The 26,265-nt window shown below is 37.8% G+C and overlaps 1 protein-coding gene across 1 annotated transcript; it reads left to right on the top strand.

Moving 5' to 3' along the window:
• Positions 1-3,363: 3,363 nt before the first annotated feature.
• Positions 3,364-25,600, top strand: pcsk7 (proprotein convertase subtilisin/kexin type 7). The gene is made up of 16 exons (XM_053486902.1): positions 3,364-3,474; positions 4,466-4,923; positions 6,374-6,508; positions 6,599-6,764; positions 7,655-7,745; positions 8,187-8,241; positions 9,744-9,882; positions 10,070-10,170; positions 13,893-14,060; positions 14,956-15,060; positions 15,145-15,247; positions 21,839-21,995; positions 23,022-23,116; positions 23,222-23,315; positions 23,450-23,567; positions 24,821-25,600. The coding sequence occupies exons 2-16, from the start codon at positions 4,516-4,518 to the stop codon at positions 24,983-24,985; spliced, it is 2,100 nt and encodes a 699-aa protein (XP_053342877.1). The 5' UTR covers positions 3,364-3,474; positions 4,466-4,515; the 3' UTR covers positions 24,986-25,600.
• The last annotated feature ends 665 nt before the right edge of the window (positions 25,601-26,265 follow it).

Here is a 26,265-nt window from a genome sequence, read left to right as displayed (position 1 = left end):
ACATTTTCTGGGCTAATTGGTGCATTTACATAGTGCTTTTCATAAAAAGAGAAAAGTAAAATAAAACAGATTTAAACATAACTTAGAATCTAAGGAAAAATAAATGAAAAAGATCTGAATTTCAGAACAACCAAAAAACTTATAAAGCATAACAGAAAAAAAAAACTTAAGGATACAGCAAATGTTTTACAAGCATCTTTGTTGAAAAAGTGTAAGTACATCTCAGGTTCCTGGAAAGAACATTGAAGAGGTTTGTAACTCAAAGATGACCCTTCCCTTTTAAGCAGGGTTTCTGGAATGACTAACCAAATGCTGTTTGATAACCTGAGTAATATAGCTGGAACAACCTTCCCTTAAGGGAAGCGCAAGAGCATAAAGTCACTTAAAAATTAATAAAAGAATCTTAAAATCGATTATAAAACAATATGGAGACCCACGGAGGGATTTAAGAGCTGGCGTAATATAACCCTAGTGTGTGTGTGTGTGTGTGTGAGAGAGAGAGAGAGAAAGAGAGAGAGAGAGAGAGAGTAAAAAGAGAGAGAGAGAGAGGGGTGTACTGCAAGTCGGCAGCAGTGCTCTTGGATGAAAGAATGTTGCATTTAACAGGAAAGCACGTAAAAAATATTTCATAATTATAATTAATAAGATTTTCTTATGATCAGAGCTACAAGAAATGCCATTGAACTTCATACTGTGCTTTATATTACTAGATGGAGTTCTTAAAACTAGGCTTAATGCCAAAAATTCCTTGATTTAATTCTATCTGCGTAATTCTGACGTTCATTAAGCCACATCTGAATTGGACAAGATTTACATCGGAAAGTCTGGTTTCTATGTAACATGAGAAAGGTTTAATAACTGGAATGGGGACCTTTAATGGCAAATAAAATTTTTTATTATGTTTTCAGTAAGACATGCAGATGGGTCGCCAGTCTGTGTGTGTGTGTGTGTGTGTGTGTGTGTGTGTGTGTGTGTGTGTGTGTGTGTGTGTGTGTGTAAACAAAAAAAGTAAGAAAGAATTTCTTTTGCTTTTTGTCCTTTTTCCATTTTTGTATTGGCCGGAGGTAGTGTAGTGGTTAGCACTCTTGCACTCTTGCACCTCCAGGGTCGGGTTTGATTCCCGGCCAGGTTCGATTCCTGTCTCTGTGTGCATGGAGTTTGCATGTTCTCCTCGTGCTTGGTGGGTTTCCCCTGGGTACTCTGGTTTCCTCCCACAGTCCAAAGACATGTTGGTTAGGTTAATTAGCGTTTCCAAATTGCCCGTAGTATGTGTGAATGAGATAGGCTCCAGGCCCCTGTGACCCTAAGTATATAGAGTGAGTAAGTGTATTGGCCGGGATTAAACAAATCAATTAGATTTTCCCCTACTGTGACATCATACAAAAATTTACTTCCCCAGCCTATCACCTGGGTCAGAGGTCATTGGAGGGGTGTGGCTCAGTTACATAAAAATGGTGCATTTGGAATAAAATGTATGAATTAATGTATGAATAAATACATTATCTGAGGGTTATTACAGCTGAAGCTAAATTTTTGTGACATATTGTGACATAAATTGCCTGGCCAAAAAAGTTGCACACTTGAACCTCACAACATTTCATTTAGTTACTTTAAGCTTTGATTACAGCACATTATGTGTAATCGAAGTCATTTTGGAAATGATTAATCATGCTGCCAGAACCCTTTTTTACAATCTGAATTTCACAAAATTGTGTCATCAGGAAAGAAAAACCCCATAGATGTAATAATTTGGTCATTCAGTACATTCATGTCATCAGCTGACTTCAGATGACAATTTCCACCGCTTTAAAGTCCAATCTTTATGCTCCTTAGCAAACCGAGGTCTGATTAGTCTCATTAACACGTTCTTTCCTTATGGAAAGCTGTTTAGTCCCTGTCCTATGAGTTCTCATCAAATTGTTTGTGTGTGTGTGTACAGTATGTGTGTGTATGAAAATGCTCTTACTTTAAATAATAAACATAGCTTTTGTTTTTAGGGCCCAAGCACTATGACCTCAGTCCTATGTTATCATAGTGTGTGAAAGGCAAAAAAAGTGAAAAAAAAAAAGTGAAAAAAAAAAAGGACCACGTTGTACTTTATTTGTAATCAAGTTTCCAATCCAGTTTTGGTTGGAACATTGGGAATCTCGTTTGAAATTGTTTAATTCTTCAGTATGTTTTTAGTCGAGGATATTTAATAGCAATGTTAATGTTTGTGAGAGAGAAAGTTCCACTGTTACAGCACAATAGTCTGAATACTACATTTTTTTTTTCATTTTAGGATTGTGCTGTAATACTATAGAACATTTTTTTGTTATAGGAATTTATGAAAGATTTGTGAAACAAAAAGAAGACAAGAGAAAACTCTGTAAAATAAGTGTTTCTCTGCTAGATGGCCAATGTTGATGCTTTATCAAATGTGTTTAAATGTAATAATTTAGGTGAAAAACTAAAATAGAAGCAAAATTGCTTTTTAAAAGAAATTGCTGCTAAACATCTAGTGCGGTTAAACCATTTCTACAAACTCTTTATCCATCAACGACGCATACTAACGCTAGTAGGTCTATTACAGGGTGTCCCCAAAAGATTTGACCTTATTTGAAATATGAGTATCTGAGTAACGATATGTCCTAGGCAAACGCAATTAAATAAACTTAACATTAAAAAACAAAAGATATATTTATTAACATTCCAACAACATATTCAAATTGATATAGATTTTATAACCGAACACCGCATGTGACACGACACACGTCAAGTCTGTAGTCCAACTCCTGCCAAACACGCTGTAGCGTATCTTACGTAACATTCTCCAGCGCCTCAATGATTCTCTGCTGGAGTTCCTCTAGGCCTGTGGGAAGAGGTGGGGATAAAGAGCAGTCCTTTCACATAGACACAGAAAAAAATCTCGTCAAGTCAGGTGAACGTGGTGGCCATTTCAACAGCACGTTGTCATTATAATGGAAAGAAAACGTTAAAAAATAATTTAAAAAGGAAAACATTAAACGTAGTTATTTTTTACACATCTCATTAAAATTTATTAAGCAGGAATTGGCTATCTGGTTAGACTATGAAATTATGTCAAATTTTTAGGACACTCTGTACAGTATGTATACAGTATATACATAGAGTAGGTGTGTATGTGTTTAAACATTAATGTGTTTAATCATTTATATGAACTTGAGGTATTTAATATCACTTTTAAAAGCTGTTAATCATTCATTGTTTAAGCTGGAGCTGTAACAAGCTACGCAACGGGACTTTTTTTTTTTTTTGCTCCATCATCATTATTACTCATTCTCTCCACAGCGCCATCTTGCCGCCACGCGCAATAGTCACGCCGGATATGACGTAACAGAAAACAACGCGGAAATAAACAGCAAAGCTGTCAAGGTAGCATGGAGGAGCGCGGAGAAAGTGGAGTAGTGTCAAAATAATGTGGGGCGGTGAAGTTTGTCCGAGGTTTATGTGAAGGTAAGGTGATAGTAGGCATTGTAGTACGATGTTCTAGTTCGTGTTAGAGTGTAAAAACAGAGTTTGGACAGTTAAAAAGACGGCGACGGAGGAGTTCCGAGTTAGCAGGCGGGCTAGCTGGTGCGTGCGGGGGAACGTGAAAGACCGTAAACATGCGGATGTGAAGGTGGTAAAACACCTTCGTGAACATTTTGTCTTAATGAACATGAACGCGGATGTCTGGTGTTAAAATAATAATAACAATATACATAGTAGTAGTAGTAATAATAATTTATCTGCCTGGGGGAAAAGTTATTTTAGGTGTTATTGAAAAATCTGTTTATCAGAGTTTTTTTAATTTCATATTTGTATTTGTCAGTTACACGAAAATGTAGATAAAGTCAGAGTCGCTCATTATAACTGTTAAATCCTATAAATAATAATAATAATCTGAGCAGTCGGCTGTTTTTTTTTTATTCCTAACTACTGTAATTTGATTATTCGATTATGTATTCGTTTCTATACAGGAATTTCTTACACACTTCAGGGAAAAAATAGTATGATGTATATTGTACTTATATAATAGTATAATATAAATAATAAATTTTTATATACAATATAATATAATATAATATAATATAAAGTTTTTCTTTTTCTAGAAAAAGTCATACACTTTAAAAAAGGAAAACTTTATATTATATGTAATATCTTTATATTATATATATTGTGTATATAATATTATTATTATTATTATTATTATTATTATTATTATTATCATAATAAAAATATGCACATTTGTCTCTGTTCCTTTTTTCCTGGAAGTTGAGTCACATCAACTTGGCTTTCCTTTTTTTTCCCTAATAAAAAAAAAAGTCTTCAATTAATAATATTGTCTTTAATTATTCTTCAGCTGGATGCCTGAGAATTTTTACTCTCTCAGTTTGTCATATTTAAAAGAATTTTTAGAAATACAGTTTCAATACTGAATTTCGTTCTTTTTGTTCTATTTCAGGGCTTGGGGCTAATGTGGTGCAGCTGCATTGAAAGTGGCACCTGTTTGCTATGGCATCATCCCCCTTCCCTCTTTTCACCGTCGTCTTACTCCTGACATCGCTCCCTCTGCGATCTTTTGTATCACTCGAATTGCAGAATCCCCTACCCTCCTGTGAGCCTGGCCGCTCCTGGGCGATCCAACTGAGCCACGATTCTGAGCCTCACGAAAACTCTCTCGACGATCTGGCCCACCGTGTGGCGCTGGAAGCTGGTCTCGAGAGCCGTGGACAGATCGGGCAGCTCCATGGCCACTACCTGCTCTGCCAGGTGACGGAAGAGGAGGAGCATCCACCGGCAGCCGGGCAGATCTTGGACGCCCACCCTCACGTGGTCTGGCACTTGCAGGAGAACGTTCTGAGCAGGTCCAAGAGGGGCATGATCTTCAACGATCCCAAATACCCGAGCCAGTGGCATTTGGTGAGTTTGTGCAAAGAGAGAATGAAATTAAAGTCACAGAGCTTCATCTAATTTTTAAAGACAAAGTAATTTGTTTCATAGTATTATTTAAATGTAAAAAGAGGAATAATTCAACAATAAGTAAACCTTTTAAACTTAAGCTATAACTTATTTCACATAACTTGTATCCTGAATGCTTTGTCTATGAATAGTGGGTGCAGTTTGGTGCATTGTTAGGCATTGTGAATGCATCTTGAGCAAAAAAAGTGTGTAAATGGTGCATAAAGGCACAGAACAACAGAGTGGAATGCAGCACGGCTGCTGTATGAATGTCTTGCGTATGCCTTGTTAATTCCGCTTTAATGCATAGTGAGTGCTGTGTGAATGAATCGTGAACCCAGCATGAATTCAGAGCAACTGCTGCGAATGCTGTGTGAGTGCTGCATAAACACAAAGTGATGGGCGGCTTGTTTACAAACTATTACCAGATTATTGCCATAATGATGCAGAGCAAGGGAGATGTGCAAATGGTTCATGAATATTACACAAATACCTTGTAAGCACAGAGCGACTGACGTGCGAAAGCAGAGACGGTTATGCGAGTGTTACAAGGTTGCGTTGCATGGACGGGGTTGTGAGTGAGACAAGGTTACTTTGCCAGGACTTGTTTCCTTAATGTTTGAGTGACAGCTGGGCATGCCATGTGAATGCCACTTGAAGTCAGAGGAAAGCCGCCACGTGAATTCCATGTGAATGATGTGCAAATGTTGTTGTGCGACCGCCTTAAAACTGCTGCATGAATTCGTAGTGACTGCCTTTCGAATACAGATTGAATGCCATACGACTGCCATGTGACTACTAAACCACTAACTACAGTGTGAGTGCCACGTGAGTGCTGAACAAATACGGTGTGACTCATGTGAGCACCATGTAAGTGTTGTTCGCCAGCCATGCGAATAATGCAAGTAAAACCTTTGTAAGTCCAAGCTCTATGCCAAAACATTGTTACATTTACTCAGAGCGACTTGTCCAGAGCGACTTGAAAAAGTGCTTTAAAGTTTCTATCATTGGATAGATCCTTAAACTAGGTTACTAACTAAACACTATTAGTCAAACACTGTTGGGGATTTATTTTTTATTTTTTATTATTAACCCAAATATTGAAAAAACAAATATTTAAAGACCTGCAGTAGTCCAGTCTTGAAATATCAATGGACTGACCAAGCATCTGAGTAGCCTGTGTAGAAAGAAATGGGCAAATTTTTCTGATGTTGTAAAAAAGAAATAGACAAGAGCGAGTAAGGTTAGTGTCGTGTGGGGAAAATGACAGTTAATTGTCCAGAGTTACCCTAAGACTGCGCTAATTGACTGAAGACTTTTTTGTTTTGTTTTTTTGCTTAAAATCATTACTTTAATTAATGAATGAATGTCTGTGTTAATTCCGCCGTCCCTGTTCGTGTCACCTCAACAGCACAATGACATGAAGCGCGGCATGGACATCAACGTGACCGGCGTGTGGGAGCATAACATCACCGGTGCAGGCGTGACCGTGGTCGTAGTGGACGACGGCCTGCAGCACACACTGGAGGACATCAAGCCCAACTACGTAAGCACATCACAGCAATTCCTCTCTCTATTCCTCTTTCTTGTCGAGGTAACACAATGCTCATTCATCAGACTTCCCTTTTTGTCTCAGTCTCCTGAAGGCAGCTACGACCTGAACTCGAACGATCCGGACCCGATGCCTCACCCGGATTCGCAAAGCGATAACCACCATGGGACGCGCTGCGCGGGCGAGATCGCCGCCGTGCCCAACAACAGCTTCTGCGCCGTGGGAGTCGCGTACGGCAGCAAGGTGGCAGGTCGGTGCAGGCATGAGGGCGGAACACAAGTAAAGCGTGTCGGATATAAATACATACAGTGCTGTGAAAAAGTATTTGCCCTTCCTTTTTTTTGGCATATTTGTTTGACCTAATGCAGTTTTAAAATAATTTTTTTGGGGGAAAAACGCTGCCCAAACCTAACTAACCCCTCTGTGTAAAAGTAATTGCTCCTAAAAGATAATAACTGGTTTGCTGGCAACAACTGCAGTCAAGTGTTTGTGATAACTGGCAATGAGGTTTTTTTGCATCATTGTGGAATAATTTTGGCCCACTCTTCTTTTCAGAATTGTTTAATTTGGCCACATTGGAAGGTTTTCAAGCATGAACTGAACTGTTTAAGGTCATCTCAATCGGATTAAAGTCCGAACTTTGACTAGGCTACTCAGAGTGACTTTTAACCCATTCAGAACTGGATTCGTTGGTGTGTTTCGTATCATTGACCTGCTGTATAACCTCAGGGGGCATTTACTTGTTGACAATTTTTTGATTATAAATTATGAAATGATCAAAAACAGGTTTTTGTATCAATCCGGGTTATTTTTGTGTAATATTAAAATTAGTTTGATGATCTGAATTATTTAAGTGTAAGAAATATGCAAGAAAAAAAAATCAGGCAGGGGGCAAATACTTTTTCATGGCACTTATTTCATATTGCTCACTTGAGCTGATTGTGTGCTTTACCTGAACAGATTTTAACCAAACGTCTTCTCACACATAACATCCATGAGTGTTAAGGCTCAATTCATGACCTCACAGCTCTGAGTTAATCTAGAATGACCTCACATAAGAAAAAAAAAAGTATCTCACTGCTTGTGTCACATATTAAGTGTTGTTTGATGTATACAGGCTTAAAAATGTTGCCTTTTCAGGTATCAGAGTTCTGGACGGACCCCTCACCGACAGCATGGAGGCTGTGGCTTTTAATAAACATTACCAGGTCAATGATGTTTACAGCTGCAGGTACTTTATTATTAAATTTTTTTTGGTAATCACATAGCTTACAGTCTGCTTATTACTGACTTGCTGATTCTGTACATACAGTCTTCTTTAAAAGCGCTGCAACACATGATATGGGATCATAAACAAGAGCTTAAAAAAATGCTGTAATTACTTTTAACCCGTAGCGTGTTGGAAGCTCGCGGCTACAAGTTAATTGCACGTTCCGGCGTGTAAACAATTTTAAAATGACTAAATGTGTGAGAACAGAGACTTGCTAGTTAATTATTTGAAGAAGCAGGTTGTCATTATGTTGTACGTTCAGTATGTTCCTGCCGTTCAGGTGCTGAGTGTATTAATAAGTCAAACTGAACAGTTTAATAAGCATTGCGACATGGTGACACTTTTTAGATAAAATATAAATATTAGCTTCTTGATAACTCCTGCATTTTGTTTTTGTGACAGCTGGGGACCAGATGATGACGGACGGACTGTTGATGGACCACACCCCCTGGGCCAGGTCTGTGGTACAGCTTCAACTGTTTATAGCCCAAGTTAACTTCAGTGCTCGTCGTAAAATAAAAAAACCTTGTAAACCTTAACAGACTGATCTTGTTTGTATTTACTACTTTCTCCTGCAGAGGGCACCGTCATTAAGCCGTCTCCGTATTTTTATTTGATAAAAAAAATTTTATGTAGTCTTAAGGAATAGTTTTCTCATTTTCCCATACTTCTCTCTCTCTCTCTCTCTCTCTCTCTCTCTCTCTCTCTTTTCTGTGACTAGGGGGTTAATTATATGCAGTAGCATATAGTTTCTTCAAGAAGTATATAATTCCTGTCAGGCACGAATTTTTGGATCCATACAGTCAGCTTTCCATCCACTCAGTCAGTTGCATGGCGATATTGTATCAGATCCAGATGTTTTAATGGTCAGTGGTTGGAATCGGTGCCATTTTATACACGGAGGCAAAAAAAAAACAGACCGGTTAGATTTCTCAAGCTGGAATTCTTATCCTCCACTTCGGCTATTGTGTCTGCATGAAATCTGATTCGTTTTAATTTTGATTTTAACCACATCCACGTTCGTTTTTAGAATCAGCCCAAGTTTTTTTTTTTTTTTTTTTTTTTTTAAATTAAATACATTTTATAATTTGTGTTACAAATCATGGAAGAAGAGCTTCTGTAACATTGATGGAAATTAAGAATCTTTTGATTTAAATCTTTTTCTCCCACAAGTCCAAGAACATTATTTCGACATAGCCTGCGTTTCAAGTTTATTCAAATGTTCATAGTTAGCACTTCATTAAATGCTCAAAAATGACTAGGCATCATTTCCTGCCGTATTCCTTTACAGGCTTGGCACGCATCATGGAAAGCGTTTAGTAACGGCTATTCCGGTGCGTCTCGCTGGCCCTGTAAAGGCAATCGCAGGAGCTGCTGTACTCTGCAAGAAATAATTACCATGCTCTTGGGGTTTGTACTCCATTAATATGAAGATCTGCAAGCAAAACGAAATCTGAGTTATACCCCCGTGCTGGGGTTTTAGCCTGTTTACCGTATCTGTAATTCTTACGAAACCTTAATGTAAACTCTGTAAAACAGAAGAGCAGCAGACTCATAGATGCTTGTTTAGAAAAAGATAAGAAAAACGTGTTAAGCGTTTTTGCGACTGCAGAGTGTTTGGTTTTGCCAAAAAAAAAAAAAAAAATGTTATCTCTAGCATCGTGGCAGGCGAGTAAGTGCAGGGTAGGAATTAGCTCCCTGGAGAGATGTTTCCTGACTGGGATGAAAGGCAGAATACACAATGTTGTAGAAATTTGCATACCACATGTGTTTCTGGTTTAGTAAGATCAGGTAACACTTTCTTATTAGCGCCAATGTACTGCTGTTTTTTTCTTGCACTCTTACCAGGTATTGCAACGGGTGTGGGGAAAGGATAATGGTCAACTTTGACTGTGTCTGTCTGTCTGATATTAGTTCTAATATTGAATATTTAATACATACATGTAATTATATGTACAGGCAGCACTACAGCATGGCGTCAAAGCTGGCAGAAAAGGCTTCGGGAGTATCTTTGTTGTTGCTAGTGGCAACGGAGGCTTGTATGACGACAACTGCAACTACGACGGCTATGCTAACTCCATCTACACAGTCACTATTGGTAAAAAAATTAAAATGCGTAAAAAAAAAAAAAAATATATATATATATATATATATATATATATATATATGCGTGTAAATAAATAGCCTGCATCTTTACTATAAATTTCAAACATTGAAATCTGTTATTTTACTTAAAGCACTACTTAAAAATATACTTAAATTATATTTGTGTGTGTGTGTTTTAGGTGCAGTAGATGAGAACGGAAAGATGCCGTTCTATGCAGAAGAGTGTGCCTCCATGTTGGCTGTCACTTTTAGCAGCGGGGGAAGACAACTACGCAGCATTGTGAGCATTTTTTTTTTCTTTAAACAACTTCGTGTTTGAATGAGTAAAAATACACGAGTAAGGGCTTTTTTAGTTATATTTATTGTAAACTATTTGGACCTCTGCGTCACATAAAAATGTACTGATTGTTAACATATTTAATTATACCTTGCGAAAAATGTGCCATCCCTAACGTACGCGACTATTCAAAAGTTTGGACACACCTTCTAACTCCAGGGTCGTTTCTGAATTTAATTTTTTTCTACAAGGTAAAACAATGCTGAAGGCATTCAAAATGTGCAATAATATCTTTTGACCAGTGAATGTTCTGATACATGTCTATGTGTTAGATGTGACTCTGACAAGCCTCTGTAAATCCTTCATAACGGCTTTAATCTGAGGTGTTGTTTGTTTGTTAATTGGTGATTTCTGAGGCTGGTAACTCTAAAAAAAAAAAAAACTTCTCCCCTGCAGCAGAGGTAAGTTTTGGTTTTGCTTTTCTGGGAAGGTCTTTGTGAGAGACAGTTTCATCATGGCGCTTGATGGGTTTTGCACATGCAAACTGTTCCAGAAAGGCTAACCTTCATGTCTGCTTAATTACCTAATGCCATATGAGTTATTTAACAGTTTAAAAAAAAAAAAAAAATCCAGTATTGTTTTAGAATGTAGAAAATAAATCCGAACTTGTGTCCAAACCTTTAACCGGTACTGTACACTATAAACTGAAAGGTACAGACTAGCTTAACCAGACCTACTGTCAGTTCATGCATCAAAGCGTTCTCTCAATACATGGCAAATGAAATGCATGTCTGAGCTGGGAAACAAGTTAATCCAGGGGAACTGGTTAAATCTGAAAGCTAGAAAGTTCATGCAGTGCTAGAATCAGTTGTAAAACAAGTATGTATTGTTAACAAGAAGTATCTAATTACACAAGCATACTGAGAAACAAACAGGAAGTCAGGAACGTCTTTGAGGATTATCTCATCCGTGCTGGCACCTTTGCGTTTTAATAATTCATGAGAAGACACAGCTGATGTATATCATAAATGTTATGACACTTGCCGTGAGTGTGTATGACAGGTCTACCATTTATCCACAGCTCTGTACGCTTTCAGTGTATAAACAGTAGAGCTAACAGTAGCGCTGACATATGATGCACGTCTCTATTCCGATAAACAGTAGTACTACACCATCTCTGTATGTTGTTACAGTACTGTTTAGTATAGCGAGATTAGTTTCTCAGAATAGTCACACACGCGCACACATAGTGTACAGGGAGAAAAGGCCTGCTTTTAGAAAGCCTGTCCTGTACAGATCTGTTTGCCGTTATTTATCCCCGTGTCCATAGTGACACGGTTTTGGCAGCTCTACCTCAGACCTCAGCTGTGTTTTAGCCATTACAGCTTATTCAAAACCTCAACCTCGACTCAGAAAACCAGGCTCGCACTTCGAGTCAAGTCGTTGTCGTGCCGCTGCTAACGCTCGTCACGATCATGAGAAAGAATGGCGTTTTAATTATTTTGATACTTGCAAAAGCAAACACTCCATGTTATCTCGGTCTAATTTATAAACAGATTATATAGATAGCTGTGTTATTTAACGAAGCACAGCAGGTCGATCTTTATATGGTGAAGATTTTTATAGGGAGATGCTTGTTTCACGTTAATGAAAGGAACAGAAGTAAAGCTGGAACTTATCATGTGACTGAAAAACTGTAAGGTCAAGCTGTGTAAGCATTTGAGCTGTGAATCATGGGTAAACTGCTGATTTAGTTAAATTTTCCAGCAGTTTTCAATATGGTTCAAAACCAGGCACTGTTCACTGTGTGATTTGTCCTAAGCAGCTATATTTCTTTTCTTATAGGCTTTTAAAGTATTATAAATTTTCTAAAAACATTTATTCAACGTTAAACATTTGCTAAGTGAACAATAGATCTTGGGTCCTGCCAGTTTTCTTCCTGCCGAGCAGGTCAGGCTAGTAGATGGTAGTATTGCACCAACTGCCCCATAAACATAAGCGATAGTCTTGCAAAACATGAGTATTTTCAGGAGATGTGAAGCAGTTTTTATTTTCTGCTAATGCTGTGGAATTTGTCTTTTTTTTATTTATTTAAATAGTGTAAATCGGTCCTAAATAAAAAAAAAATCGATTCGATTTAATTTTATTAAATGGCACAGTTATAGTGAGCATGTATGATGACGGCAAGTGGAAATATCTAGAATCTGTTTAAAAAAAAAAAAAAGAAGAAGCCTGTTTCTAAGGACGTTTAATTCAAGCCCAGGGCTTGTTATTTAAACTTCTCATAAATGAAGGCATAAAAACGATTGACGTTTACCAAGTCTTCAAGCACAGTACGGTGATGGGACTTTCAGTCGCAGTAAAACATTTAACTGGCTGTAAGTCCGTGAATGACGATCCTGTCCAAGGTAGCTTGTCGCTTACTGCAGCTGTTCCTGTAAAAATCCAGCGCCTGATCCTTAAAAATTGATGGATAACTTGTCGCCAACTTGCGGAAGAGACGGATCTGTCTGAACTGTGAACTGTACAAGCACCACTTGCACGTTACAGGAACTCGGCTAGTAGTTATTGCCACAGCCCCTGTCCAGTCCTGACCTCGCTCCAAGGCATTTCCTCATGTTTTGGGTCATTAAAGAAGTTCCCGGGTTTAAACATGAAGAAGGAAGTCTTCTACCTTGATGCTATACAAGCAGTATTGAAACACCGGGATAAGAGCGTTAATGTAGCAGGGGATTATGTAGAGAAATAAAGGGAGTTTTTACTCTCAGAACCGTGTTTTTCTGCAGTTTGACTTAAACACCCTTCGTATTATAAAACTTTGATATGTTAAACATCACCTTCTTTTTGCACAATTAAAAGTCCAAGTTTAACTTCAGTGCCCCTGGTATAAATGTTATTTATTAGAACATAGCAGACAATACTTCAATTAACATGTAATTTAATAGTGTAATCACCAGTTATGTACTGGTAAAGAAGCTTCAGGATTTCTGTCCATTTTATTCAAATGGTCATTTAAAAAAGAGATACCATACTGGTTGTTAGAAGTCCCAGTTTGACTTGAACACCCCTCGCACAGCAAATCGGAAAAACTGACTTCAGTAAGTTTTAATTTTAACCAGGTGCCTAAAGTATAATGTTTTAAGGCAAATTGATTACTTGCCATTGTATTTTTTATTGTATTTCCATTTTTAATCAATTTAGAATAAGATTTTCCCGTACTTTTCTGTTTCCACGCATTCCGTCAGAGCTCCACGTTTGTTAAAAACAGCCTATAGACTTCTCTATGATCTCACCTAAATACATTGCGCTCTGGAGATTTGTTTAGACAGTCGTCATGTCCCAGTCTCTTCAGTTTGTTAGCATAACCATCGAGCTGCGTCACTCATCGGCTTCTTTTTCCAAACTCAGACCTCAAGCTCTCTTTTTTTTTCACACAGTCACACAGTATTAATTTTAAAGCGTTTGCTTGCTCGAGTACTAGACATTCGAGTTCACCCCGATTTATAAAGCTAGTGGGTTTTTGCCAATTACTTTGCATTAATTGGTAAGTAATTATCTATAACTAGTCATTACTGTAGTCTGAAGTTGATTCATTTCCAAACCGGTAGATCCTGATGTGTACAGATGTGATGTTGTGGAAAAATGATAGCCGATCATGATCAAGAATCCGACAGCACTGCGAACAGAGAATAATAATGTGTGTGTACAAACATGTTTGTGTGTAGGTGACCTCAGACTGGTCGCTCCAGCAGGGGACGGGCTGTACCGAAGGGCACACGGGTACATCAGCAGCAGCTCCCTTGGCAGCGGGCATGGTGGCACTGATGCTACAGGTGCGGCCCTGCTTAACATGGAGAGATGTTCAGCATATCATCACGTACACGGCTACACAGGTACGCCCCCGCATTACAAACGCACAAATGAATACACATCCATTCAAAGCATTCATCTTCATTTTCATATCTGTGGAGGTGTAAGCAAGAAGGAAGCATTTTCAAGGAATTTATGAAAGCAAAGTATAATTAGGTATATGAATAACACAGGATAATTCCGATATCTTTAGCCATTCTTCTTATTTATTTATTCATTTAAAGACGTAATCAATATGTCGATCATCCAAGAAAAGTTTATCTTTTTTTTAGTTTTTTAAATTTAATCTTGGAACTAGCTCGTGTATTTTAAGTAAAAAAAAAAATAGTCACTGCAGTGCACTAGATACCAATATTTACAACTATATACAATATTTTCAGTGCGTAATGTTCAAAATGTCTAAAGTCCGGTATATTGTATGTGTGTGCGCATGTGGGGGTGCGGGAGAAATTAATCGGCCTCACATGTTTTAATGAATCAGTTCAGGAGCATGATGATAGAAAATTTTGTCCTGTCCTGATTGTGTAAAATCCTAATTTCGGAAAATCCTTAACTAAACAGTTCACAGAAAACAGCTCTGAGATAAAATGGCGTCCGGGATTCCCCCCTCAAAATTTAAAGGCAGCACAGACAACACTGTTACATATGACATGATTCATTTCCTTAGGAGCAGGTACTGTTTTTAGCAGCATGATGGCAGTGTGGGGAAAGGGTACAGAGATTCAGTCAAGTGGATTGGTATGCTTTACATCGTTTATTCATGTCAAAGGCGTATAATTTGTCAGGCTTAAGAACAAATTCAACTTACAAACAAATTCTGTTCAGAGAGCACATTTGTAATTCAGGGACTACCTGTAGACTGTTTCTGTTTGTGTTCCCGTTGATGCATTTTATATGTGAAACGGCGTGTGTTTATAGTACGACACGGATGCGGATTGGGAGACCAACGGCGCCGGCTTCCACCACAGTCACAAGCATGGCTTCGGTCTGCTCAATGCCTGGAGACTGGTCAACGCTGCCAAGGTACATCCTGCACTTAACTCTCCTCTTATGTTTAGAGGCGTACATGAAACTCAGAGCTCACTTAGTGTGTGTGTGTGCGTGCAGGTTTGGGAGACTGTGCCACCCCTATTATCTTATCCAAGCCCAATTTTAAAAGAAGGAGAGACGATCCCAGCCTATCCCGACAAACTCATCCTCAGCATTAACGGTAAGACTTGAGTGAATGGGGCTGTATTGGAACATGAATGAAAATGAACATTAAACTGAGTTTGTCACACATATGCTAATTAGTTAGAATAATAATTGATAAGTGCAGTTTAGATAAAAAGAGGACAGCAGTACCTGAATCTTAGAGGTGGAGAAATGGCAAAAAATGGATACACCTTAATGGGCCATTTATATGGATACACCTATTTATATGGATACACCTTAATAAAATGGGAATGGTTGGTGATATTAACTTCCTGTTTGTGGCACATTGGTATATGTGAGGGGGAAAACTTTTCAGGATGGGTGGTGACCATGGTGGCCATTTTGAAGTCGCCCATTTTGGATCCAGTTATTACCAGTTTACATACTAATGACACGTGAGGAGCGGATAGAAATTGTGTGTTGATGTCTGGTGAACGCAGTAACCGGATCATTGCAGCAGATTTCAATGCAAGACACCCTACGAGACCACCCATCTCCCATGCTACAGTTAGCAAACTGCTAATAACTGCTTTATAAGTGGTCAGAAACTTGTAAATAACTCATGAAAGAATAAAGTTTCGTTAAAACCAAGCACACCATTGTGAAATTCCCAATAAGTTTGATGTGTCACATGACCCTCTTTCTATTGAAAAAACAAAAGTTGGATCCAAAACGGCCGACTTCAAAATGGTCACTATGGTCTCCGCCCATCTTGAAAAGTTTTCCCCCTCACATATACTAATGTGCCACAAACAGGAAGTTAATATCACCAACCATTCCCATTTTATTAAGGCGTATCCATATAAATGGCCCACCCTGTACATTATATAAATGTTATGAATCGAGTGGCATTTCAGTGAGTAAAGTGCATATTCGATCCCTTACCAACCAGCAATAATTCTGGCTCTCACAGACATGAGGATATGTGCTCATGTGGTACACAGACTCATTTAAGAAGATGCTCCTAACGAAGTGTATAAAAAGCCATTCAAACCTCACCACCATGAGCAAGACCAGTGGACCTCAGGGACAAGGTTGTAGACCTGCGCAAGGCTGGAATGGACGGATGGACTACAAGACCATCAGCAAGAAGCGAGAAGGAGACAACTGTTGGAGTGAATATTCACAAACGGACGAAAACTAGAATAACCATCAATCGCCCTCGGTCTGGAGCTCCATGCAAGATTTTACCTCATGGGGTAAGGATAATTATGAGAAAACTGAGAGAACGATCTAGAACTATATGGGAGGAGCTTGTGAATGATCTCAAAGCAGTCACCACACAAACCATTGGTTACACAATAAGCCTCCATGGTTTAAAATTCTTCAGCGCCACAGCAAGGTCCCCCTCCACAAGAAGACACATGTACGGGCCCATCTGAAGTTTGCAGGCTTCCTGCAGGACTTTTTATTTATTTATTTATTTATTTATTTATTTATTTATTTTGGCTCTAATTTTCAGTCAAAATTTTTATTTATTTATTTTTTGGTTTGTGTTAAGCCACACATTGTGAACAGGTGCAGATTATGACAGATGATCAAGACGGTGATTAGTATAATGGTGATGCTGATTGTTGAGTAGTTGGAACAGATGAAACGAGAAATGAGGTTGCTGCTGAGGTTATTACATAAACAGCCCATTTTTTAGCGTTTACAAAATAAAAATTCCTATTTATTTCATTTAATATTCATAAATACGTTAAAAGGCCCAGCAGTTGCAGTCTACTGAACAATAACCTTCCAATCAGTAACCTAGAGCCTTAACTGCTGAGCTACCGCTGCTGTATGAGTTCAAATCCCAGCACTGCTAAGCTGCTGGGCCCTTAAGCAAGGTCTTTAACCTTCACCCGCTCAGCTGTAGAAATCTAAAACATAATCTCTTCAATAAGTCACTTTGCCAAAGATTATAATTTGTGCTGCCTAAGCTTATGTCTTGATTCTTTAAAAAAATTTAACTCTACAATTTACAAAGTATTTTAACATTTATTAAATTTAAAAAAAAATCTATTTTTAATACTTTAAAAAATCAGATTTAGTGGTATTGAATTGCATTTAATAAAAATGCCCAAATATTGCAGCTTTAGTTGTTTGCCTGAATCGCACTTGAGTGCATAGGTTTATTACTTTTACCTGTTCTGAAGCTTTGACACCGAAAACTCCGTCTCAAAATATTTAATAAGCATCAGTTATATATCATAAAGGAACAATGCTTTACAAGTCTGTTAGTTTTTTGTATAGAAACACAAATGTTTTATAATAAGTGCTTTAACATAACTTTTGCCGCTGTAACTGTAGAAAATTAATCAAAATCAAGAATTTAACCGCGCTGTTATATAAGATAAAATAATTTTCTGTTCAGGATTCTTCAGCAAATAAAAGATTCTACTCCTCCTTCATTAAACCTAACATCTAAAAGGGCAAGTCTCTAGTGAATTGTAGTTAAAAAAAAAATTATCCAACCCCTGCTACTCGTTACTCAAGGAGGCTGATTGCAGTGAGCATGAGTGTTTGTTTGAGATTACGATAGAGAGCAAAGGAGAGAGAGCGAGAGAGAGAGAGAGTTTGGCAAATCCCTCCCAACTGGCAATCACCAGTCTGGCCTTATTAGGAAATGTTTTGCAACATCTGTGTCATTGAATGCAGAGAAGCCAAAACCATTTCTCATCCCTTTTTTGTTCTCTTATTTCTATTCATCTTCATTCCTTCACTCCTTTTATTGTTGGTAGATAAAAATCATACACACCGACACATATGTATGCTGTAAGTCACATGGAGAATTAAACCACGAGAGTTCATCAGTTTGAGAAAATACAGAACCTTTATTATTTCCACCAGTCCCTGTAATACAGTACGTGTGTGCGAAAGTGTGAAAGTGAGAAAGGGAATTTTTTTTCATCTCAGCCGCTGCCCAGAAAAACATCAGGCACATAGTTTGGAAAGAAAACAAACCAGTTACAGAGTGACGGACAGCATGCTAATGTACATGACTCACAGCTTTCATTCAGAATGAAGCGTTTCCCTGTGGATCTGGTTCCCACTGAGTGGTCAGCCCAGTAGGAGATCATTTCATCATCATCATAATAATAATAATAATAGCGTAGAGCAAATTCCTTCGAAAGAGTCCTAATTAACATGGGTTAGAGAGGTGAAGATGTTAAGGCAGGAAGATTTTTTATTTTATGATCTTTTTTTTTTTTACTTTAATGATCTCGGTTCATTACATAAGGATGTGTGTGTGTGTGTGTGCGTGCTGTTGTGGGAAAATATTTAATAACAAGTTGTTGTGATGAAACAGAGTTCCAGCTACCATGGTGAAGTTGATTATTTTTCCATGACTGCACATCCGGAATCTGATATCACAGCAAGACAACAGAACATATAACTTCAAGCAGGCACTCCTTTAGGCACTCCTTCACTGTTTTTTTTTTTATTTTTATTTTTTTTTGCCTCCTCTATTGTTCTATTGTATTCTGTCCTAAAATTAATAAAAACAAAAGAAAATACATCTTGTCATGTAAGAAAGAAAGAACAAATGTTTTCTTCCTGTGACAAAAAAAAACAAATGTTGCAGCTTTATCTCTGACAAAGCCACTGACACCGAAGACTTTAATAAATGTTAAACAAACACCTCGCAGAAAGCATAGTAACAATTACGTGTGTTTTGATTTAATGTAAAGTTTCAGCTACGAACGGGCTGTGCAATATGGACAAAAGAAACCTATCACAATTTTTTTAAACAATATTGCGATTTCGATTTTACTCACAATTTTGACACATAGACATGTTTTACAGTGTGAATAGAAAACATTTTTTCAAAGGAAAACTGAAATGCCTCCCTGCAACGGATTGCCCCCCCCCCCACATAATCCCTATCAAATATTATAATAAAACATGAATTCATAGGTTTATGATGTACGATTTAAAAAATTGCATCAAACTAATTTGATTATTAAATATGCAATATAAAAAAGACATAAATATATAAATTATGTATCTTTTTTATATAAAATGTATATTTTTATATTGCTTATTTTATAATAAAAATCGTTTTGTGTAATTTTTTTATCATAAACAATATTTTTTTAGTGTAAATTTTTTTTACATGACAAACCCTTACAAAATAAATGTGCCACAAAATAAACATATGATAATTTGTATTACATGTCTTAATTAATTAATTTTGTATTAATTTGTCACGTGCCTAGGGCAAATTATAATATTAATAATATATTTGCTAATAATAATGTGAATTTTTGATTGTGGTGTCCTAATACATTTGATAGAGATTATGTAGGGGGGGCATTTTATCGCATAACACACACATTAAAATAAATAATTATACAAAAACACTACGTTGTGCAACTTAACTTTCAGGACTAAAAGTTTCAAAATCTACAGCTCAGGCATAACATAAGCTTTATCTGTAGTTTTTACTTGCTGGTTTCTTCTTCTCTTGGCTCGCTAATAATTTTATCGCTCCTTTCCATTTTGCAGCCCGCAACAGAACACTCCATCAAATCAATACACAGCTAACTGTTTGCGTCTCAAACAAATAATTGCGCAAAAACAACGCAAGATTTTAAAATTAATTAAAAGGAGCTTCAAGGCAGAAGATTTTGCCTCCATCATTTTTTGTAATTGAGTTACTCGAGGAATCATTTCAGCCCTCGTGTGTGCGTGTATGTGTGTGTGTGTCCCTGTTTCTGCAAGCTATTTGTTGTTAAGCTCAGTCTCCTGTTCTCGGGCCCCGTTTAGACACGCTGTGTTGTGATTGGTTCAAACAGCATACTGCGGGAAAAGTCGGGAGCGCGCAAAAAATCGTGCTGTAAGGCGATTTAGAAATCGCGCATATTCACATTGCGATTTTGATACGATTTCGATTAATCGCACAGCCCTACTACAAACATTGTTGTGCAAGTTGTTCCTCTGGCAACCGGTGTAGAAAACTAATCACCAACAGAGCAGTACGGAATGCCAAAAGGGACCTTAAGGAAAAAAAAACGTAAATAATAATAATAAAAAATAATTGTCCCATTATTGCAGCCCTGTGCAAAACCCAGAGCGACTCATATACTTTAGCATCATTCTAGACAACAGTTTACTACAGGAACAAAATAATATTCATTATTAATATCAATCTTATTTTGCAATTAGCAATGAGATTTAATAATTAATAGCTAATAAATTGTACGACATGAGCTAAACTGTGCTAAAACACGATTTAGGTATCGGTACGATCTAGGTATCGCACCAATCACAGACAAGACTGAATTCTTTTAACCAATCATAACTCAGAGGGCGGGACCCCTCTCTCTCTCTTTTTTTTTTAATGATTTCAGTAATCATGATTATTATTTTCAAAGCACTTATTTACACATAAATGTTGTTTAGACTGATACTAAGACTTGATAGTTGACAAATATGGCGCTAAAAATGAAAGTCTCACCTTCGTGCTCTAGGTATTTAACTAATCATAGACAAGACAGGATTCTTATAACCAATCAAAACACAGAAGGCGGGATTTCTTTAACCCACACAAAACACAAGCTTCCCAACTATTTTGTAATCGTTTCTTTTTATTATTATTATAATTATTATTATTATTATTTTGTAATTTAATTTACACAGGCTAGGTTGCACAATTATTCGTGGGAAAATCTCGTTTCCTAGACAATGGCGATTTACTATTTTTTCTGCATTCAGATTGTACTGCATTCATGTGTTTGCTTATTTACTAGACAACAATCCCAGATTGCTGTATCTTCCAAAACGACACACTCATCGATCACACACACAATGTAACTCAAAACAATATTGATTTACCAATCAGGCCAGAGATTAATAATTTAGTCATACAGCTCGATAGCTTCTCTCATCTCTCTTCCTCATTTACAGCATTTCCGTATTTGTGGCCATCATGCATAGTTGTTGTGTGGGTGTGTGTGTGTGGCCAATGTTTGTTACAGTTGGTCCAGAAGCTGGAATGGTGTTAACAGCCTATAGGCTCAAATCAGCAGACTATAAATTAAAAACGTATACTTGAGCGGTGTCGTCGTCTCTTTCTTGTCTCTCTTGCTACTTCCCTATATGGAGATGGTGTGTGGGAGCAAATAAGGTTTGAGGAAATGCCAAGGAATTACAGCTAGACGGTCACTGGTTTCAGGAATTCAGTAAGGCGAGGACAAGAACACAACTTTCATCCCTGCAGAAGAGTTCTTTTTGCTCTGTGCAGGGTCATAACACACGCCGCTGACACAGGGCCCACCCCGAAGGTGATAAAGCAAGCACGCATTGTGTATCAGCCAGCTCATATAATCCAAAACTGTTCCAACTCGTGAACAGGAGTAAAAGCAGGTATTCAGGCAGATTGCTTTTGTTCTCTGGTTCTCATAACCCCCTGCTCCACACCAGGTCCGGATCAATTTGTCAAGGCGCACTGCTGAAACGTAACCCGCACGCAAACATTTTTGTTGGAACCGTTTCAGTGGGAGACAAGCGAGCTGTCCACAAAAAAAGCAGCTTGACCTGAGATACAAATCAAACTTTTTCATAGAGAATGTGACATTAATGAATATTAATGATTTTAATCTCTCTCTCTTTCTTTCAGTCTCAGATGTAGACCTCAGACAGTCAGGCATTGAGACGTTGGAGCACGTGGCTGTCACGGTGACCTTAACTCACCGACGCCGTGGAAATGTCGAGATTGTGCTCGTCTGCCCGAGCGGAATGACCTCGCTCATCGGAGCGAAGAGAACCTTAGACACGTAAGCTCAAAATCTCATGTCAGTTCTCTCTCGTGCAAACAAACAGGACAGCGTTCATGCTGTCCTAAAAGCTGTGGTTTTAATTTTTTATTTGTTTTTTTGTTTGTTTGTTTGTTTTTTTATTAATGATTAACAGTATTTTAGGAATGGAAATCACCAGGGGCCACCGATACAATATTATCACGACAGGTTGTCAATTCGATTTGTATTCCTGATTTTGTAAATATCCTGCTTCAGTATAAAACTTTCTTTAAAAATTATAAACAAACTACACAAATAATTCGCTCCTTTCACACAGGATGCTGTGCTGCCTGGCAGTTTCTGTATAGTTTAGCAGAAGTTTAGTTTAGTTTATAGTATAGTTAGAGGGACTGCACTATTTTAATGCAAACATATATGAATTCAATATATATATTTTTTTATAAGTAATTGATTTTAGAAGTCAGCGTGGAGATGCACAAATCACCACACAAAAGAATCGCCATATCCAGCTGATTTGTTTGTTTGTTTTGTTTTTTTCTCATGTTTGATATACATAGCAGACAAGATAGCAGTACACGTTGCTTAGCAGTATTTCTATGTAACCTGCCTCACTGGCTTTTTTATATTTTAGTTTTAAGAATACAGTTTCAGGCTTAGAAACGGATTCCAAGTTAATCTTATTTAAAATAAGCTACACGTCTTTTTGTCCATAAGGCGTAAAACAAATATCATATTCTTAAACTTACAGCCTGCTTCCTTTAAAAAAAATAATGAAGCAAAACGTTTGGAGCGATTCTCAGCCTCATGTGAAAACCCTTAGCGCCTGCTTGTGGATCAACAGCTTAAACCATTTGTGTGTCTTTTTTTTTCTTTTTTTCAAAAGCACTTCTCTATTACATGGCCTCATGAACCCAAACTAAAAGGGATAAAACGCAGATGCAGTGCTAAAATCTCCCCCGGAGATTCACGTTTTGAACGCATAAAGAGATTCACGTTTTGAACGCATGAATCTAACACGTTTTTTTTCTTGTTTGTTTTGTACAGAGATGCGACTGGCTTCAGAGACTGGACTTTCTCCACTGTCCGGTGCTGGGGAGAGCAAGCTGTCGGCCAGTACAGCCTCTACGTCACTGACCACAGTAAGATTTTTTTTTTTTTTTTTTTTTGTGGCACTTTGGAAATCTGTTTCAGACCGAATCTAAAATTCGCTTTGTCTGCCCTTTTTTCCCCCCTCACTGTTGCAGGAGATCCATCATATCCTTTGGGCATGCTGAAGCACTGGAAGCTCACTCTATACGGCTCAACGATGTCCTTCGAGGAAGTGTTGAACAGACAGAGGTGGGAGAGATGGCCCAGTGTTTGTTCATTTGTTTGTTTTTTACATTTAGATGAAAAGAAAAAAACAAGCCAGGGAGTTTAATTCCCTCCACTGTAGCTGAACTCTAATTGGTTGTCGTCGTGTTGATTGACAGGCTTGTGGACGAAGCGATGAGCGGTCAGTTCCTAAACAGCAATTTCTCCATTCCATGTCCACCAGGCTTGGACCTTCCTCCTGAACCTGAGATACCGTTTACTTCCAACACACTCAAGGTATGTCGGCGTCACAGACACACACACACACACACACACACACTCAGGCACACTCGCATACACTCGCACGCTCTTTTTTTTTTTGTTTGTTTTGTTTTGTTTTTTTACATCGTAAATGCATTCTTGATCCATTTTAAGACTTAAATGGTTCCCACGTGTTACAAAATTAAGATCCTTAGTGCTGTTGCTGCCGAATGCATTGCATAGACAACCAGTTCAGCTTACTGCAAAAGTGTGTGTTAATGTGTTTGTGCGTGTGCTTTGCAATAAACTGACATCCCATCTATCCCACCTTATACCCAGAGTTCCCAGAATACCTTTCAAATCTAAAGGTTATATACTGCAGATGACCAAATGTATTAGCCAATCATATTTCATTTCTTGTTTCTATTTACTTTTTCCAACATTGTTTAGTTTCTAATCTCATTATAAACTAGTTTAGCAGCGTTGGCTAAGCTTGCCAGTCAACTAGATGTAGCACAGCTCGAACTACGAGGGCCGTCCAAGTCAAACCAGGGCTCGTGGTTTAATTTCTGGTGAATAAAGGCATAAAACTGATCGATAATGATAATAGAAGTAAATAAGTGCTTATATTTAGTCTTGCCGATCTACTGGCTGACTTTCCACTTCAGTATCGCACCAACTGCCTCTTTAAGTCACAAATACGAGGATTTGCAAAAGAAGGAAGCAGTTTGTATTTCCTGCTAAAGATATGAAATATATTTTTTTTAACAATTTGTCAATCTAGTCCAATTTGATAACTGATTATCAAGTTGGAGTTCAAGTCAGTGTTTCAGACGTGAAGCAGGTGGTCCGATCAAGGCCTCGGCATACTGAGAGTAAACTTTCCACCTTCATGATATCCAAGCAATCGTAAAACTCTAGATAAGTGCATTAGTGTAGCAGGGGATTAAATAGAGAGAAATACAGGGAGTTTTTCTGTTATTCTGCGTATAAAAAAAGAAAAAGAAAAAAAAATTAAAGGTTTGACTTGAACGCCCCTCGTATTCAGTTTAACAGCTGTCTGCTAAATATAATGCGCACAACTACTACTGCATTATACTAAACCCACCTGTTTGTATAAAAGCCATCGCACTCACTCGGTAGAACGTGACCAAACATACTTAAATTATTTTCCCTCAGTATATCAGACCGCTGACTATTGCTTTATAAATATCAGATCATATTTCTGTATGTTTTATATTGTTGTCTCAGGAAACACTTTTGTTTTCTCTCTCTCCATCTCGTTGCAGTTTTTGCTTCTCCTGGGCTGTTTCGCACTCTGCTGGTCCCTGTACTACATGCTGGAGATTATACTCACCCACATACACTGGCAGGGACTGCGACGTGCAGCTGCCAACACAAAAGACAGCCCGTTTGTTGAAATGCAGCCACTGATGGACATAGAGTGGACTTAGAGGCCAAAATGTGTCTCATAGGAAACTATGAGGACACATAGCACTCAGGTGGGGGAAGCAAAAAAAAAAAAAAAAGGACAAACAAACAAACCAGGAAGTTACATGTCTAACGCACCTTAACCGAGCCAAACTAGTCTGTGTTGTTGCACATTGGCCAGTTTCAACGCGCTCAGTCCTGAACTGTAAGGTGTGTAGCTGTGATGTATATAAAGGGTTTCGTGGACCTTTCAGCGCATCCAGCGATGTGCTTTTCATGTTGGTTCTGAAGCTGCACACTGTTCCATTGGGGCACATCTGGGTCTAATTATGTATTTAAACAATGTACTGGCAAGAATCGAAGTGTTTACAGCAGGAGCAGAAAGAAAATTACTTGATATTGCTGGTACTGTGGATAATTCTCTCTTAAGTGTGTGTGCATTGTGTATGAGTGAACTTTGAATGAAAAGTGTGTTTGTGTGTGTGTGCACTGTTTTCAGATCCGTCTCAAAGAGAAAGAAGAGTTGTATATTTTTATTAAATTATACTTTTTTTTTTGCCATTTTTGTTCTTTAGATTTATATAATGACTTGGTCAGGTTAAACCAATACATCCAGCATTTTTTTATTTATTTTTTTTTTGTTTTGTTTTTTTTTATTGGTTTTTTTTTTTTGTTTTTTTTTTGCCCAAAGTTTAAATCTTAATAATGGGAGCAACGAACAATTAATTTGGCAATACGTGTAATATAAAGATATTTCTATGACAACAGATGCCTTTTGAGACGTGCGACTTTTTACTGAGGTGAAGTGTTTTACTTTTACTTGTTTGACAATCCAAAGACAAAATAATGATCAACAGCTGGTCTGAATAAAGACAATAATGTCGTTATGGCTGAGTCTCTTCTCCTAATTATTACCTGTAGGTAATTACTGTACCTGAACCATACCAGAAGGATGGATGCTGATGATGATACAAACGTGATATTATGTTTGAAAGGTGGAACACTATAATATTAATAATTCCATATAATATTATTTTTCCATCAATTGCTTGCATAGTTCCACAAACACCATTTATCATCAAAAGATTATGATTTGTTTGTTTATTTAACCAGTTATTTTGATCCACTAACACATATCCTTCCCCGCCTGGACCGCCGCCGGTGGAGCTGGCGACCCACTGTAAAAGTAGGGTTCCATTCTTTCCAGTACTGTTTAGCCAAAAAAGTGTGGTAGATGTGCACAAGGTATTTCATTGCATCCCCTGCCTTGTGAATCGTAGGCAACATTCATGGGGCTCACCGT

The sequence above is a fragment of the Clarias gariepinus genome, chromosome 25 (assembly GCF_024256425.1).
Source record: "Clarias gariepinus isolate MV-2021 ecotype Netherlands chromosome 25, CGAR_prim_01v2, whole genome shotgun sequence".
NCBI lineage: Eukaryota > Metazoa > Chordata > Actinopteri > Siluriformes > Clariidae > Clarias > Clarias gariepinus.
Note: the sequence above shows the minus strand (reverse complement) of the source record. Positions and strands in the feature narration are given on the sequence as shown.